This window comes from Artemia sp. Qi Xiang Cuo, chromosome 15 (genome assembly GCF_049724085.1).
Source record: "Artemia sp. Qi Xiang Cuo chromosome 15, ASM4972408v1, whole genome shotgun sequence".
Lineage (NCBI taxonomy): Eukaryota > Metazoa > Arthropoda > Branchiopoda > Anostraca > Artemiidae > Artemia > Artemia sp. Qi Xiang Cuo.
Window position 1 is genome coordinate 45648219 of NC_142808.1, and position 19292 is coordinate 45667510.

At 35.6% G+C, this 19292-nt stretch overlaps 1 protein-coding gene across 1 annotated transcript in view; it reads left to right on the plus strand.

Moving 5' to 3' along the window:
- Nup188 (nuclear pore complex protein Nup188) overlaps positions 1–19292 on the plus strand; it is a 118913-nt gene that overhangs the window by 65966 nt on the left and 33655 nt on the right. The window contains exons 12-15 of the mRNA XM_089101215.1: positions 4096–4229; positions 5038–5205; positions 16443–16604; positions 19019–19123. Of these exons, the coding sequence (XP_088957341.1) occupies positions 4096–4229; positions 5038–5205; positions 16443–16604; positions 19019–19123 (569 nt within the window). The remainder of the gene's footprint in view (positions 1–4095; positions 4230–5037; positions 5206–16442; positions 16605–19018; positions 19124–19292) is intronic.

The following is a 19292-nucleotide window of genomic DNA, read 5'->3' on the forward strand; positions in this document are numbered from 1 at the left end:
AGCGCCAACTAGGGCTAATAGGTTCCAACCTAACACTTTTTCCATCGCCCACACTCACTTTTATCACCTTTCCTATAAAGTGGCTTCATTAATGTTTTCCTAAAATCATTTGGTACTTCCCCTTTTTCAAAAATCATATTTATGATCTTCAGTAACTTACTTCTAACCTCAGAGCCACCATATATAAGAAACTCATTTACTACCCTATAAGAACCTGGAGCCTTATTATTTTTTAATCCTTTTAGTACTGTCATTAATTCTTCCTCGCAAAACAAATCTTCCTTCACATCCAAGGTATCACAAAATTTAATTCTTTCCTTATCGCTAATCGTGGTCCCATTCCTATCTTTCACTGGGCCAAGTCCGGATTGACTACTCCCTCTCAATTTATTGGCATGCCAGTACAATATTTTACTATTATGCCGTCTAGCTGAAACTTTCAAATCCTCGGCAATTTTATCCATGGCCTCCACTTCACACCCCCTTAGTTCATATTTCAATTCTTTCTCCAGTTTCTTTACATTCCTTTTTTTTCATATGATCTATCACTCAGATAATTCTTGTACAAGTCCTATCTCCTTGCTATTAAACATAAATCTTTTTTACTAATATTCTTAGCTGCAGTCCTAGCTTTCTTCCCTATGACACCTTCAGCAACTTTACAAAGTTTTTTTTCTAAAATTATTCCAACCATCTTCCACATGATCATTTTTTAAACTCTCAAGTTTAGTAGTCAACTGTTCCTGGAAAGTTTTTCTCAACTTCTCATTCTAGAGTCTACCAACATCATAAGTTCCCGGGAGGTAGTTACCCTTCCGAAATTTGAGCTTTAGATTAACCCTTGACACTACCAGATGGTGAATTTTACTTTTAACATCAATAACAGCACTCCTATATACCCTAGTATCCTGTATTGATCCTGCCAGTCTTCGGTTTACTATAACATAATCAATAAGGTTTGCTGTCTTACCATCACGTGAATACCGTGTTGGTTATAACGAGATTGTTATACCTACAAAGTTGCAAAAGTCTGTATCTATTACTGTTTTCTTTTCCTACACCAAATTTACCTAGGCTAGGATACCATCTATCCCTATTTCTACCGACATTGGCATTCAAATCTCCTAACATCATATTTCTGCCTGGGACCCTGTCTATTTGTTTCTGTAGCTGTAAGTGAAATTCATCTGAGTCTCTAGTATCTTCGTCAGTTAGTTCTGCAGGGGCATATACTACTATAACTGATACCCTGAACTTTTTAGTCATAAAATGAGCAATTAATATTATATTATTAATATCTTCCCAGCCTAAACAGGACTTAGCAGCTTCCTTACGCATCATGAGCTCTGCTCCCTGTCTGTGTACCCCATCCTTCCTGCCTGAGTAAACAAATTCTATATCACCTAATTTCAGGCTTCCTACCCATGGGAAATGAGTTTCTGAAACTCCTAATAAGCCCAGTTCGAATCGTCTAAATTCGTCAGTCAAAATGTTGATATTTCGATGGTCATTTTTTAACGTCGCAACATTCCAAGATCCAACTTTCATGTTCTTTAAATCATTGAAATTATTTTGGCCTCAGGAAAAGCAATGATCCCGCATACCAGTGCAGGACGGGGATCACGTATCTTCTCAAGCCTACACAGAAGTGCTTAATCCAGCTTAGAACCGGACAGCAAGAACTCCCTGGGACCTCCATGAATGGGGGCTTTGTGCAATCCTGGGCCCATCTTGGTCACAACATGGTTTTCAGCAACTTGGCAATGCCCTTCTATCAAAAAGAGTCGAAATCCTGCACAAACTATCTCAAGCGTATTACCTCCGACTTATTACATATTCATGTCTACAAATATTATGCTACTACGGGGAGGCAGCCCATAGTAGATAAATTAGCTAGGAAGAGGTTTTTCAGCCCGAAGACACCCTTCAAAACATGCCAAGCCCAGAAGAATTATCCATTGATCAGAATCCCGTGCGAATGCTGTGTCGTTTACTAGGCTATAATTACTTCAAGGGGCGCAACTTCTCAAGTGGGATTAGAATTGACCGCAAGGTCCCCAGTCTTGCAGGTACCCCGGAAGGGTCGAGGCAGCCATTTGCAGAGACCGTTGTCCAAATATCTGGATCTTACGCCCTGCCGCAGTTGTCCTCCTATAGAGAATACTCCCGCGATGTTGTTCTGTATCACCATGCAATTTAACCTATTACTGGGAGAATGTTTGTAACTCATAGAACTTTTGGACACACCGGTGGGCCCTATGGAGGGTACATTCTAGGGGCCTTCTTCTTCCTCCACCTGCACTTATGACCCCGGGTGAGGGTGCCCCCTTGTCTATTACAGACCCCCAGGGACAAGATCCCCCTCAGTCTATGCCTCCTATGGAGGTACCCTACATATTTGTAGGGCGTTCACCTATTGCCACCTGGGGACACTCTGAGTGGCCTAGGGGAGGCCAGCTAAGTAGACCTACCTGACAATAATCTAACCTTGCTAAGGATAACAGCTGCAAGTTGACCTTATGTATCCATGCTTCTTAGAACTAAACGCTAAATAGACCTACCTGAAAATCATCTAACCTTACTAAGGATAACAGACGCAAGTTAACCTTATGCATCCTTGCTTCTTAAAACTAAAAGCTAAGTAGGCCTATACTACGCGGAAATGGTGGGCGTAGAAGGGGTGTTAGTTGCCTTCTAATCACTTTTGACTATTAAAAAGGGCAAAAGCCACTCCAATTTCCAATCGAATGAACCCTTTTTGAAGTTTCTATAACAACTCCTTCGATACGAAGTGCCGTGGTCTAAAGAAAAAAAAAGAAAATAAATATTATATTGTGCCAACATTGTTCTTTACTTAGGCACTGCCTTATGATAATTGGGGCTCTCCGAAATCTCCTAAAAATTAACGTTAACGAAACTAAACGATTTGTATCTCGTATTGCGCTGCCTATGATAATTGGGGCTCTCCGAAATCTTCTAAAAATTTACGTTAACGAAACTAAACGATTTGTATCTCGTGTTAAAGTACGTTATTTGCCATTGTTAATTTTTGGGATATTTAGCGAACCCGATTTTCATTAGTAGAAATTCAGGAAAATTCCAAGAAGGTCAGAGATAGAAGAAGTATTGTTAGAGCCATGTTTTTCTGTAATAATGGAAGCCAATTAAAAGCTACTAATTGGATGTTACAAATATAAAAAAAAAATTGGATAGGGGAAAAATAAACCATCAGTTTAGATAATGTACCTTTTGTTTTGTCTTGTTTTATTGTTCCGTAGTTTTCCATGAATTGGTTCGGATGAGAGCTTATAACCTTTAATTTCTTGCCATTGTATCACGATGTAAACTAAAATTGATAACCAGTTAAAACAATTTTTTTTTAAGATGTTAAAACATTTTTTTTGCACAAAAGATTTTGCGCATATTGAATTCAGTGAAGGGCAAAATTCATTATGTTATATCAGCCCGTTGCATCCTTTAAACACGAGCACGAAAAATGGGAACGAGGGAACAACGAAAAAAGAGGAATTATAGTTCTTTTGTAGTAATCATCAATATTTTTACACTTAACTATTAGCTTGATTATAGTTATAGCTTAATCATTATTATTATTCTTTTAGATAAAGTAATTTAAAACACTTTTGAAACAGAAACCAAATTTTCGCAATGATCCAGGTGTGGAGATTGATGATGTATCTTTTTGTTTCACGATCTGACATTTTCCATGGCCTAATTGAAATCGAAAGTTAAATATATCATTTTGTAGCAATGTGGTCAGTTTACCGTCAGTCTGTGTAGCTTGTTGTTAAACAAATTCCGAAGAAACATATGAACTTAAGATGAGGCGGAAAAACGCCTTGTCCTGCTGCAAGAACAAGAAGAAGAACAATGTGATCAGTTCAGTCCGTTGGATTCTGATCAAATAGGTCACACTTCTATCAAGTTAGTCTGCTGCTTCCGTTAAACACAAACGACTTAATTGGGGATGGGAATGAAAAAAAAAAATAAGTAAAACGAGGAAGGATAATACTCTGTTGTTTTTTTTTTCAATAGTTTATTAATGCTTATAGGTTGATTATTTATGCTTTCTCTCAGGTGACAAAGTCATTCAAAGCACTTTCGAATCGGATACAAGCTTCGGCAATGGTCCAGGATCGAAGCTCATGTCTCATGTTGGGAAAGGTTTGGCTTTGCTCAATCGACTTTTCCAAGTTCGTACTGAGTTACATGTGAGTGCCGTTTAATTCTTTAAACAAAGAAATTTTTAATATTTACGATGCAAGATAAGATAATTTCTTAAGGTTCTTTTGGTTTAGAAATAGGGGTTTTATTAGAACCTTATCGATACATCACTAGTAAAGTTTTCTGTCTTTTCACCTTTTACTGCATAAAATGTTTGCAATAAATATCAATCAAAGGTTTCATTGTTTCTTCTTCAATTATTTATTGTCAGCATTTTTGTTGCTTGTTTCAGTAGACTGTCTATTCTTTTTTTCATTAGGTTATGTTCTTTGTTATAAATTTGCTGTCTCTCTCTCTCACTCACTCACTCTCCCTCTCCCCCTCTCTCTCTTTCTCTTTGTATCTTTAACCCTCTTAAATTACTCTCTCTATCTTTCATTTCCTAAATTACAGCTGCTACACAAAAGAAGGAAAACAAAACAAAAGAAGGAAAGAACTTAGAAGTTTAGAAAAAAAAAAGTTTTGCGAAAGGCCATCGTAAAGTTCTTTGGTGGCCTCTCGCAAAGGCCACCAAAAAAGTCCTATGGTGGGAGGAGAAGTTCTGTCTTGAGCCTTTTTTTGTGAATTAAATAATTTCAAATTTTTCAGCTTGACAATGAGATAAAAGACATGACTCTTGCCGAAAGACTTCTATCCGCGCAGCCACTTTATTTTCCAGAGGGGGTTTAGGCCCCCCCCCCCTAAGAGTCTAAAGTAGTGTAATATATAGAACTTCTTGAGACAGAACTCAAGAAGTTCTGTCTTGAGCCTTTTTTCTGTGAATAATTGTGAATTAAATAATTTCAAATTTTTCAGCTTGAAAATGAGATAAAAGACATGACTCTTGCCGAAAGACTTCTGCGTGCGCAGCCTAGTGGTCACTCGCAACCTCACCTGGCTCTCACTGTTGCACACTACCTCTTCAATCGACAAGCAGCAACTATACCAATTTGTGCTGTCCAACTGCTTACATTCATGGCACTGGTAGGAATCCTAATTTTTGAATTTTAACTTTTTTTAAGCATGTGCGTTCGCAGGTAGGGTCAGGAATTTATGGTTAGACTGGCTAAGACTTGCAGAGTTATGAAGATTGTTCTTATTGTTTACTTTTGTCTTTATCTAATTTGACTTTTTTTGAGTTTTGGAGAATTTAATATGAAAAAAATGCACCAAAATTTGAGAAAACTACTTTCCCTAGTTTCCTTCAGAAAACATTTCTTTCGTTAGTTTTAAATTCTAAATAGCTGTGAGTTAATATTCTTTATTTACTTTATGTTTTATAAATAATATATACATCGTATGTTATATATTTATATTATATTTAAATATTTCATATTTACTTTTATTCCATATATTATATATAGTGAACTTTTTGGTTTTGAACCCTAAATGGCTTTGAGTAAATATTGCCAGACGAAAAAATATTTTTATAAGAATATACCATATAAAAATGAATTTTGAAATTACAACTACTAATAATAACTAACTGCAGCGTCAACTTGCGCAAGGCCAACACAGCTACGCACACTATTCCTTTACCCCAAACTATTCACTCTCCATCTTTATCCGCTATTAACTAAAAAAAAACAAGTTTTTTCTAACTGAAAGTAAGGAGCGACATTAGAACTTAAAACGAACAGAAATTATTCCGTATATGAAAGGGGCTGTCCCCTCCTCAACGCCTCCCTCTTTACGCTAAAGTTTTTTTTATTGTTTTAAAATACAAATTTGTGAGAAAGAGTCAAATTTTAGCGTAAAGAGCGAGGCATTGAGGAGGGGACAGCCCCTTTCATATACGGAATAATTTCTGTTCGTTTTAAGTTTTAATGTCACTCCTTACTTTCAGTTCAAAAAAAACTTGTTTTTTTTAGTTACTTTCTAAACTTTTTTGAATTGATGCAGCTTTGATTTTGGCTCACCGTACATGAATAATTAAAATGGAATTTGCATATTAATTTTCCTTTTTTTGGCTAAATGGCTTTCTCGAAATTTTGTTCTGACGTGACTTACGAATTAACTTACGTAATGAATTTCTATATTCGTGTGTTTTTATTGCGTATATTAGGTAGTTCGCTCCCTAGTCAATACCTTGCTCTTTACGCAAAAGTTCAAATTTTGTTCGAATCACAAACCCCTGAATCACAAAGGCCAGTTAATTAGAATAGATAGCTCTTGAAAGTAATAATAAAACTTTAGCATAAAGAGTGAGTTATTGACTAGGGGGCGAACCCCCTCATATACGTAATAATTTCTTTTCCTTTTAAGTTTTAATGTTGGTCCTTACTTTCAGTTGCAAACACTTGTTTTTTTAATTGATTTTTGCTCATTTTTTAAATAATGCTGGGAAATATGGCGCCCCCTCATAGAAATGTCCCTTCCCCCAAGGAAATATACTCTATGGAAAGCTCTTCCCTCGTAACCCCTACTCCGACCGCGACCCCCATTAGAAAAAAATTCTTCCTGAAAACGCTTGTATACTTCCCAAAAACCAATACTATATGTAAACAATGGGCAAAGTTCATAACTTGCAGCCCTTCCCCCGGGAAATGTGGGGGATTAAGTCATCCTCAAAGACATATTAATTAAATTTTCGACTATGCTGAACAAAATGGCTATCTAAAAATTATGATTGGGTGACTTCGGGAAAAAAATGAGCGTGAGAGGGAGCGAAGCTGCCCTCCAATTTTTTTGGTCACTTAAAAAGGGCACTAGAACTTTTAATTTCCGTTCGAATGAGCCCTCTAACGATATTCTAGGACTACTGGATCGATACGATTACCCCTGGAAAAAAAATAAATAAATAAAATAAAATAAAATAAACACGCGTCCGTGATCTTTCTTCTGGCAAAAAATACGAAATTCTACATTTTTGCAGATAGGAGCTTGAAACCTCTATAGTAGGGTTCTCTGATACGCTGAAACCGGTGTTGTGATTTTCATTAAGGTTCTATGACTTTTAGGGGTTGTTTCCACCTTTTTTCGAAATAAGGCAAATTTTCTCAGGCGCTTAACTTTTGATGGGCAAGACTAAACTTATATATTTGAAATCAGCATAAAAATTTGATTCTTTTGATAATTGGTATTAAAATTCCGTTTTCTAGAGTTTCGGTTACTATTGAGCCGGGTCGCTCCTTACTTACAGTTCAAACCACGAACTGTTTGACCATGAAGTTTCTATTTTCCTTTCCATATTTTCTATTGATCTCTTCCCATATCATTTAGACGACCTGCTTTTTGTTGTGCACCAAATGGGTGTCCAAAATGCCCATCTTGGTTTTATTCTTGATAATCTGTCGTTATTCATCTGTAAAATGTGTCCTAGCCATCTCAACCTTTTTTTCTTTACAGCCCTAGAAAAAAACAAAATTTTAACCCCCCCCCCCACAAAAAAACATAAAACAAAAACGTTTAAATCAAAAATTTTCTTTAGACAACTCCTCTGGAAAAATTTTAACAGATCTTTCTCTATCCTGGTATGTCAAGCAATCCACTTCATCGATCTTTTCGTTACCCAAAATCACCTCTTTTCCTTTATTATTCCTAGTCTTATTGACTTAGTCGATTTTATATTAATTTTCAAACGACAAAAAAAATATTAAAGTTATCAAAGAGGAATTGAAAAGCAGCAGTAGTAAATAAAACTGAATTTAGTTTCATGGCCTTGTTATTTTGAAAGCGTATATTAAAAAATAGAAAGAAATAAAAATTAACGTAGTCTGTGTATTAAAATATGAGGGAAACTGACAAGAAAGTTAATTTGTGCGCTTGGACACGAGCTTAATAGGAGTAATCTGGCCAAATTGGCTTTTAACAATTGGCATTAAATCAGGCTAAGATCTAATAGATGATCTAAGATCAATTGGGAGGGGGGAGGGGTCAATTGTTTTCTAGATTTTGTGTCATTCCCCTCGTTCTGATTTTGAAAAACACCTTGTTTTTTCTTGTATTATGATGAAAAAAAAAATCAACAAAAAAAATTACCCGCTCCTAGATTAAAAAAAAACTGAATATTAACGAATAAAAATGAATAAAGGCTGTTCTCCAAAGCCTTTTGAATATATATCATAACTGCCGTTGACTAAGTAAAGATTGATCTATTTACCCTGTTTTTTGTTTCCATGGATCTTGATAAAAAAAAAACTGGCAGTAAAAAGTAGTTTATTTAGGAACTAAAATATATTAACTCCAATAATAGTGCAGCGTTATTCGATAGTACTAACAAACTTTAAATATGCTTAATCTATTAAACTTTAGTTTTCAATTTAATTCCCTGGCTTATTTGTATTAAACCAGACGAATTATGGAAGCAGGTTGATTCTAGTAGGGACCTATCATGAGGTATGAGAAGAGATTTAATGTCCTTGGTAAAAAGTCGGGAAGAGATTTAATGTCCTTGGTAAAAAGTTGGAAAGAGATTTAATGTCTTTGGTAAAAAGTCGGGAAGAGATTTAATGATCTTGGTAAAAGTGTTCTTTCTAGACCAATCAGGGAGTAGGATATACTGCGAGTACAAGATCATTGACACCTGTTTCTAGGTCAATTTATTTGTTGTTTCTAGGTGTAATGACTCCGGGGCGAAGTTTGCACATGCGCATTGAATTCCAACGGGGCAATGTATTGATCCACGAAGGGGAGAGAATTTCTGAGAAATTGATTACATAATCTGACGGGGAATTATTGATCCACGAAAGGGGAATTAAGAAACATTATGGCTTCTTTGATCTTTAGGTCTGAGGGATAAATGTCTTTAGTGACAAAGATAAATTGATATTCTATTTTTAAATACGGCTTCTCTGATCTTTAGGCTTAGCAATAAATTAATATTCTATCGAAGCCTTATTAGAGTAACCAAGAACAACTTAGAGATGAAGAGATTTACGCGGGAATTTTATCCTGGGAATTTCAAATGTGACAGCGCAGGGATGCCAAAACAAAAGGAACACGCAGAAATTACGTTTAGGGATTATTTGGGCGAAACCGTTTGAGACATTTTAGAAGATGGTTTAGGCGAAACAGTTTGAGAAATTTTAGTAGATGATTTGGGCGAAACAATGTTAAACATTTTAGAAGATGATTTGGGGTGAAACTCTTTGGTCGTTATAATACACAAGTTCCATTTGAACAGTGTTGTAAGATTCCCTACCCCAACCCCGGAGAGCCCCCATCCCCCCGAGCCCCCAAAGGGCCCCCGCCCCCGGGCCCCCAAAGGCCATGCGGGCCCCCAAAGGCCCCCCGAGCCCCCAAAGAGCCCCCCTCCCCATTTTTTTAATACTTTTTTTTGTGCAATTGAGACACAGAAGGGCCCCACACATTTCAAAAGGCTTTATTATATCTTTTCAGAACAAGTTCTTTTCTTAATGTCCCTCTTAAACCCATTTTACAAGTTGAAGTATCCATCCTTTTCACCCACAGCTTTACTTTACAGCTTTTTGAACACCCCAACACCAAGCAATACTTTTCGAAGGCTTTTCAGAACAAGTTATTTTCTTAATGTACCTCCTAAACCCATTTTACAAGTTGAAGTACCCATCCTTTTCACCCACAACTTTACTTTACAGCTTTTTGAATGCCCCAACACCAAGCAATACTTTTCAAAAGGCATTTCAGAACAAGTTCTTTTCTTAATGTCCCTCCTAAACCCATTTTACAAGTTGAAGTATCCCATCCTTTTCACACACAACTTTACTTTACAGATTTCTGAATACCGTAACACCAAGCAATACTTTTCAAAAGGCATTTCAGAACAATTTCTTTTCTTAATGTCCCTCCTAAACCCATTTTAAAAGTTGAAGTACACATCTTTTTTACCCATAACTTTACTTTCCAGCTTTTTAAATGCCCCAACACCAAGCAATACTTTTCAAAAGGCATTTCAGAACAATTTCTTTTATTACTGTACTTCCTAAACCCATTTTACAAGTTGAAGTATCCCATCATTTTCACCCACAACTTTACTGAACAGCTTTTTGAATGCCCCAACACCAAGCAATACTTTTCAAAAGGCATTTCAGAACAGGTTCTTTTCTTAATCTCCCCCCTAAACCTATTTTACAAGTTTATGTGCCCATCCTTTTCACCGAAAAATTTACTTTACTCCTTTTTTAATGCCCAAAAACAAAGCAATACTATTCAAAAGGCATGTCAGGAAAACTTGTTTCCTTAATGTCCCTTCTAAACCAATTTTACAAATGGATGTGCCCATCCTTTTTACCCACAACTTTACTTCACAGCTTTTTGAATGCCCCAACACCAAGCAATACTTTCCAAAGGCAGTTCAGAACAGGTTCTTTTCTTAATGTCCCTACTAAACCAATTTTACAAGTTGAGGTACCCATCCTTTTCACCCAAAACTTTACTTTACAGCTTTTTGAATGCCCCAACACCAAGCAATACTTTTCAATGGGCATTTCAGAACAAGTTTTTTTCTTAATGTCCCTCCTAAACCCATTTTAAAAGTTAAAGTACCCATCCTTTTCACCCACAACTTTACTTTACAGCTTTTTAATTGCCCCAACACCTAGCAATACTTTTCAAAAGGCATTTCAGAAAAAGTTCTTTTCTTAATGTCCCCCCTAAGCCCATTTTAGTAATTTAGGTACACATCCCTATCGACCACAACTTTACTTTACAGTTTTTTTGGATACCTTAACACAAAGTAAAACTTTTCAACAGGCAATTGAGACAAAGTTATTTTCTTAATGCCCATCCTAAACCCATTTTACAAGTTTAGCGAACCATGCTTTTCACCCACAACTTTACTTTACAGCTTTTATCAAAAAGCTGTAAAGTGAAGTTGTGGGCGAAAAGGATTGGTACTTCAACTTGTAAAATGGGTTTTGAAGGGACATTAAGAAAAAAGCTTGTTATGAAATGCCTTTTGAAATGTATTGCTTGGTTTTGGGGCATTCAAAAAGCTGTAAAGTAAAGTTGTGGGTGAAAATGATGGGTAGTTCAACTTGTAAAATGGGTTTAGGAGGGACATTAAGAAAAGAACTTGTTCTGAAAAGCCATTGAAAAGTATTGCTTGGTGTTGGGGCATTCAAAAAGCTTTAAAGTAAAGATGTGTTGAAAAGGATGGGTACTTGAACTTGTAAAATGGGTTTAAGAGGGACATTAAGAAAAGAACTTGTTCTGAAATGCCTTTTGAAAAGTATTGCTTGGTGTTGGGGCGTTCGAAAAGCTGTAAAGTAAAGTTGTGGGTGAAAAGGATGGGTACTTCAACTTGTAAAATGGGTTTAGGAGGGACATTAAGAAAAGAACTTGTTCTGAAATGCCTTTGGAAAGTATTGCTTGGTGTTGGGGTATGCAAAAGGCTGTAAAGTAAAGTTATGGGTGAAAAGGATGGGTACTTCAACGTTTAAAATGGGATTTAAGAGGGACATTAAGAAAAGAACTTGTTCTGAAATGCCTTTTGAAAAGTATTGCGAGGTGTTAGAGAATTCAAAAAGCTGTAAAGTAAAGTTGTGGGTGAAAAGGATGGGAACTTCAACATGTAAATTGGGTTTTAAGAAGGACATTAAGAAAATAACTTGTTCTGAAATGCCATTTGAAAAGTATTGCTTGGTGTTGGGGTATTCAAAAAGCTGTAAAGTAAAGTTGTGGGTGAAAAGGATGGGTACTTAAACTTGTAAGATGAATGTAGGAGTGACATTAAGAAAAGAACTTGTTCTGAAATGCCTTTTGAAAAGTATTGCTTGGTGTTGAGGCATTTAAAAAGCTGTGAAGTAAAGTTGTGGGTGAAAAGGATGGGTACTTCAACTTGTAAAATGAGTTTAGGAGGGACATTAAAAAATAACTTGGTCTGAAATGCCTGTTTAAATGTATTGCTTGGTGTTTGGGCATTCAAAAAACTGTAAAGTAAAGTTGTGGGTGAAAAGGATGAGTAGTTAAACTTGTAAAATGTGTTTAGTAGAGACGTTAAGAATAGAACTTTTCCTGAAAAGCCTTTTGAAAGGTATTGCTTGGTGTTTGGGCATTCAAAAAGCTGTAAAATAAAGTTGTGGTGAAAAGGATGGGTACTTCAACTTGTAAAATGGGTTTAGAAGGGACATTAAGAAAAGAAATTGTTCTGAAATGCCTTTGGAAAAGTATTGCTTGGTGTTGGGGCATTCAAAAAGATGTAAACTAAAGTTGTTGGTGAAAAGGATGGGTACTTCAACTTGTAATATGGGTTTAGGAGTGACATTAAGAAAAGAACTTGTTCTGAAATGCCTTTTGAAAAGTATTGCATGGTGTTGGAGCATTCAAAAAGCTGTAAAGTAAAGTTGTGGGTGAAACGGATAGGTACTTCAATTTTTAAAATGGGTTTCGGAAGGAAATTAAGAAAAGAACTTGTTCTGAAATGCCTTTTGAAAAGTATTGATTGGTGTTGGGGTATTCAAAAAGCTGTAAAGTAAAGTTGTGGGCTAAAAGGATGGGTACTTCAACTTGTAAAATGGGTTTAGGGGGGACATTAAGAAAAGAACTTGTTCTGAAATGTCTTTTGAAAAGTATTGCTTGGTGTTGGGGCGTTCGAAAAGCTGTAAAGTAAAGTTGTGGGTGAAAAGGATGGGTACTTCAACTTGTAAAATGTATTAAGGAGGGACATTAAGAAAAAAACTTGTTCTGAAAAGCTTTTGAAAAGTATTGCTTGGTGTTGGGGCATTCAAAAAGCTTTAAAGTAAAGATGTGGTAAAATGATGGGTACTTCAACTTGTAAAATGGGTTTAAGAGGGACATTAAGAAAAGAACTTGTTCTGAAATGCCTTTTGAAAAGTATTGCTTGGTGTTAGGGCATTCAAAAAGCTGTAACGTAAAGTTGTGGGTGAAAAGGATGGGTACTTCATCTTGTAAAATGGGTTTAGGAGGGACATTAAGAAAAGAATTTGTTCTGAAATGCCTTTTGAAAAGTATTGCTTGGTGTTGGGGCATTCAAAAAGCTGTTAAGTAAAGTTGTGGGTGAAAAGGATGGGTACTTTAATTTGTAAAATGGGGTTAGGAGGGACATTAAGAAAAGAACAGGTTCTGAAATGACTTTTGAAAAGTATTGCTTGGTGTTGTAGCATTCAAAAAGCTGTAAAGTAAAGTTGTTGGTGAAAAAGATGAGTACTTGAAATTGTAAAATGGGTTTAGGAAGTACATTAAGAAAATAAATTGTTATGAAATGTCTTTTGAAAAGTATTTCTTGGTGTTGTGGCATTCAAAAAGCTGTAAAGTAATGTTGTGGGTGAAAAGGATGGGAAAGTTTAACTTGTAAAATGGGGTTCGGAGGGAGATTAACAAAAGAACATGTTCTGAAATGCAATTTTGAAAAGTATTGCTTGGTGTTGGGGCATTCAAAAAGCTGTAAAGTAAAGTTGTGGGTGAAAAGGATGGGTACTTCAACTTGTAAAATGGGTTTAGGAGAGACATTAAGAAAAGAACTTGTTCTGAAAAGCCTTTGAAAAGTATTGCTTGGTGTTGGGGTGGTCAAAAAGCTGTAAAGTAAAGCTGTGGGTGAAAAGGATGGGTACTTCAACTTGTAAAACTTGTTCTGAAAAGATATAATAAAGCCTTTTGAAATGTTCTTTTGGAAAAGAACTTGTTGTGAAATGCCTTTTGAAAAGTATTGTCTGGTGTTGGAGCATTCAAAAAGCTGTGAAATAAAGTTTTGAGTGAAAAAGATGGGTACTTAAAATTGTAAAATAGGTTTAGGAGGGACATTAAGAAAAGAACGGGTTCTGAAATGTCTTTTGAAAAGTATTTCTTGGTGTTGGGGCATTCAAAAAGCTGTAAAGTAATGTTGTGGGTGAAAAGGATGGGATAGTTCAACTTGTAAAATGGGTTTCGGAGGGTGAAAAGGATGGGTACTTCAACTTGTAAAATGGGTTTAGGAGAGACATTTATAAAAGAACTTGTTCTGAAAAGCCTTTGAAAAGTATTGCTTGGTGTTGGGGTGGTCAAAAAGCTGTAAAGTAAAGTTGTGGGTGAAAAGGATGGGTACTTCAACTTGTAAAACTTGTTCTGAAAAGATATAATAAAGCCTTTTGAAATGTGGGGGCCCTTTTGTGTCTTCAGTGCAGAAAAAAAAGTATTAAAAATGGGGAGGGGGGCTCTTTTGGGGCCCTTTGGGGGCTCGGGGGGTGGGGGTTCTTTGTGGTTGGGGTAGGGGACCTTACAAAATTCTTCAAATGGAACTTGTGTATTATAACGACCAAAAAGTGTCACTCCAAATCATCTTCTAAAATGTCTCAAACTGTTTCGCCCAAATCATCTTCTAAAATGTTTCAAACTGTTTCGCCTAAATCATCTTCTAAAATGTCTCAAATGGTTTCGCCCAAATATTCCCGAAACTTAATTTCTGCGGGTTCCTTTTGTTTGGGCATCCCTGCGCTGTCACATTTTAAATTCCCAGGAAAAAATTTCCGCGTTAATCTTTTCATCTTTAAGGTGTTCTTGGTTACTCTATTAAGGCCTCGATAGAATATTAATTTATCGCTAAGCCTGAAGACCTGAGAAGCCATATTTAAAAATAGAATATCAATTTATTTTAGTCACTAAAGACCATTTATCCCTCAGACCTAAAGATCAAAGAAGCCATAATGTTTCTTAATTCCCCTTTTTGTGGATCAATAATTCCCCGTCAGTTTATGTAATCAATTTCTCAGAAATTTTCTCCCCTTCGTGGATCAATACATTGTCCCGTTAGAATTCAATGCGCATGTGCAAACTTCGCCCCGGAGTCATTACACCTAGAAACAACAAATAAATTGACCTAGAAAGAGGTGTCAATGATCTTGTACTCGCAGTATTTCCTACTCCCTGATTGGTCTATAAAGAACACTTTTACCAAGAACATTAAATCTCTTCCCGACTTTTTACCAAGGACATTAAATCTCTTCCCGACTTTTTACCAAGGACATTAAATCTCTTCTCATACCTCATGATAGGTCCCTTCTGATTCGTTTGTTTTTAGCGCATTTTTTATTGATTGTAAAATAATTAAGGTTAACAAACAGTTAGTGTTCTTCAGGCTCTTCATCCTCTTTTTTTACACACATGTTATTCTGCTTTCAGCGTTATAAACGAAGTACTATGTCTTGTTACCGATCTACTGCATTTATCTAAAGGAAATTTCCCTAGAATGTCGCTTTTATTCTTTAGAGATATTAACAGTCAGTAGGTCTTTTTTTTAGAATAATCGCTTGGAAATAATCTATTTTTATTCAGGTTCTTACTAAATATTCTTATTAGTTTCTTCAATAATTTTTAGCAATCCTCAATATCCTGCCTAAATGTATTCTGTACTCTATCCGTATCCGATGATGGAAAAAAAAGAATTATTTTATTTCCTTTTTTAATGTGCAAGCCAAAAACTATGATCATTAAAAGAGATAGAGGAAACTAAATAGTTCTTGTTGTAATCCTATTTTAAGCTCAAAGAATGTTCTAAATCTTTGTCAGTTGCCGCTTATCTCTTTTGATCTCCTTAACGCATGGATCAAACATGCTGCCGGGACACTTTCCCAGTGGGAGCAAGTGGTACCGGGAGTTTTGTTTTTACCAGAATATAAATGGGAGCATTTCAAAGTTTCTTCTTTTGATGTATTTTCTAATGTCTTCTTGTTTCCCTGAAGGGCCGAGGGCTTCTCCTCTCGGGCCCTTTCTGGCGACACCTCTGTGTCCTGAACTTTAACAGAGAAACATTCTTGGTATATTAAGTTTGAAGTTAATGCCTCACTAGGAAAATGCTGCACTCAATACTGTTTTTCTTTCTTTTTTTATCTAAAATAAAATCGTGACGGCCGTGTATTTATTTATTTTTTTTTTATATATTTTTTTTTTACTCACATGACTGACGGTTTTTATTAATATGTAAATTCCTCATTTTAAAATTATAATGCTTTTTAATGGAATAAAAAGCATAAATTCTTCAGAAGTCACTTAAGTTTTCTGAAAAACCTTCCAAAGATATGTGTTTTATATTGTTAGACTATATTGGAGAGTGAAAAAGGAGAGGAAAATAACTACCAAAAAGGCTAGATATGGCTCGTTTTTGATGAAAAACCCTGAATTTTTTATATCAGAAATTTTGTGATTCAGTTGTGATTCAGGGGTTGGACGCTCCTGTTTTTCTTTCCTCTTTGTGCATGACCTTACCCTTGTAAACCTCTGGGTTTTATCCAATATTTCCGCCTATTAAATAGCTCTAGCTAAGTAGTGAAAAGGTCTTCAAATAATTAAGATACTTTCACATCTTTTAGGACTCAGGACTCTCGCTTTTGGCATGTTTCGGCAGTGATGATGAAGCAATAGTTGACATTCTTCTGAGACGAATTAGCTACGGAACAGATGATATTCGACTTAAAGAAGCTATTCTTAAATTTATGACAATCTGCGTTGATCACCAGCCTGGGCTTTTACAGGCAACCACTTTTCTTATTTTTTTAACCTTTTTTTCTATCTTTTTTTTAACTTTTATTTATTCTAACGTTTAAGGACAAAGCATTTGATTGACCCTTAGCTTTGCACATTCACAAGCACAAACAGAAAATTGCCTTATTTGACGAATATTTGACTTTGCTGAGATCCCTGATGTGATGACGTGCTAATTACATCGAATTTATGAATTATTAAATTTATGAGGGTCTGTGTTGATTGCCAGCCTAGGTTTTCTACAAGAACCTCTTTTTAAGGTTTTTGTTGTTTGTTTTAAAGTATAACCGTCAAAGCAATTGACTTGACTGGCTTTTAGCTTTGAACATTCATATTTGGAAATAAAGATTTGCCTTATTCGGTGAATATTTACCTTCTTTGAAAACCAAGCCAGCACATGTACTATTTAAATCTTACGTATAAATTGTCATAAACTGTCAAATTTACGATTGTCTCTGTTTTTAAGTAACTGCTTTTTTTTAACTTCAGGCCAGTGCAAACTAAATTGAAATTAGGAAAACGATATGGTTATCAAAATTTTTATAAATAGCTTAGATAGTGTTTTTACTTATAATTTTCTAAAGATTCTTGATATGTTTACGGAGTTGCCATTTTAGCTTGAATCTGGTGAGTCTAGAAGAGAAGCCCTTAGTATATTTAAATGCATTTCTTCTTCATAAAATATTTAGGTATATACTTCTTTTTTTGCCTAAAAACCATTCTTCCTTTGATCACGTTCATTCCACCAATAACCAGTGTTGCCATTGCTTGCTTTATAACAGTTTGTAGATTTTCCTACAAATTGATTGTGTTAGCATTTCTGTTTTGCCATATTCAAAGCACATTAGCCAATTGGGAGTGCCATTGTGTGGGTTGTCTTGCTTGTTTTTTGACATTCTTACCAAAACGGAGGCCCTTTTGCTTGCCCGGAAAGCCGTAGCCAACTTTGAAATTCCTCCTTCGATGCTTCCTGGGCCTTTGAACTGTCTCCATGCTATTCCTCAGCAATATTGAGTTTTTCATCTACCATCTGACAATTGAATTATGATAAAGTGTATCATATGATATCTTATAATAAAGGCAAGTCGTATGATACCATATGATAGAGGCAAATCATGTGGTATCATATGATAAAGGCAAATCATAGGATATATGATAACGGCAAATCATATGATATCATATGATAAATGCAAATCATATGATATCATATGATAAAGGTAAATTTTACGGTATCATAATAAAAGCAAATCATATGATATGAAAAATGTTGAGGTCAATATTTGCTTTCTTTAGCGTCTCAAGATCTCGGAAGACCTATCGCTGGGCTCCTGACCCTTACTAATTATTACGTAAATTTCCTTTTTATAATTTATCATCTCCCTTTTTCCGCGTGAATATTTATATATTTTTTACAATTAAGCTAAAATTAACTAAGGAGCAAATAATCACCACCCAGAATAAGACTTATCTGCTAGTCAAGACAGTTTTTTTCATGTCTTTCTGGGTAATTTTCTATTGGCTGATTAGTTCAGTGGAGTCATCTGTTAATCTCGGTGTCCCAATGGGCCCCCAGACCGATCAAAATGTCAAAGGACACACCTACCCAAAGGTTAAGAAGATAATTGTATCTTTATTTGTTTTTCTGTAGGATTTTGTGTTTTGAGGTTAATAGTAAATTTTCCCGGATTTATTGCGTCTTTATGTTTTTCCTAGGTTCAGGTTACAAGACTTATAGTCACGATTTCGCTTTGGAAAAAATTTATCTCCTAAATTGAGATCGGTACACATTTATGAGAGAAGATACATATACAGTAGGGGCGTAATTTGCTATGGGGCAGGGGGAGCAACTGCCCCCTCCCCTCTAACTATAATTGAATATCTTCTAAAATCTTGTCAAAACTAAGACACACATCAGTTATCATTAGTATGCCTTTGCCTATATGGTACTATATGGATTGTTTTTTATTTTTCAATGTCATTTTCACTTGACTTAGGAAAATCAACTCCAACTTCCTCCCCCCCCCCAGAATTATTATTAAATTACACCACTACTAGACGGACGGCATCGCAGCTTAAGGTTTTTTAGTATAGATAAAAAATTGCCCGTTCATTTCTATTCATAAGATATACTCCCCCTCCAACTCAGGTCCAAGTATGGAAGCCTGAGGTGGTGATAGGGTAAAGTTGGCTGTATGTACTTAGAAATTCCTCAATACATACAAATACCCTAAACTAGAAGTGTACAAATTCCCAATCAATTTGCTACGTAAACCCTGTGACACCATATATGCTGATTCAATAAAGCACTGATTTTGGAATAGATCAGTTGGATTGGTCTCTTATCTGAGTATGCTGATACTGTTCTGGCTTCTTTCTTTTTAAAATAGCCTTCTTTTAATTCTAGGTTCTCATTGACGCAAATGGAGGACAAAAGAAGAAAAGAATATCCACGCCAAGTGCCAAAAGTGCTGTTCTCAAAGCGCTTTTAAGCCATTTCAAGGAGTTCAAGGTATTGCCCAATCTAAGCTTTCAACATTCAGTTCCATTTTACATTTAATTAAAGTATAATTCACGTTATGTATTAATTATATAACTAATTACATCTTACTCTATTCAGACTATCATATGATTTTCAAAGCATCGTATAATTTTTCAAATCAGAAATTTAATAGAAACAG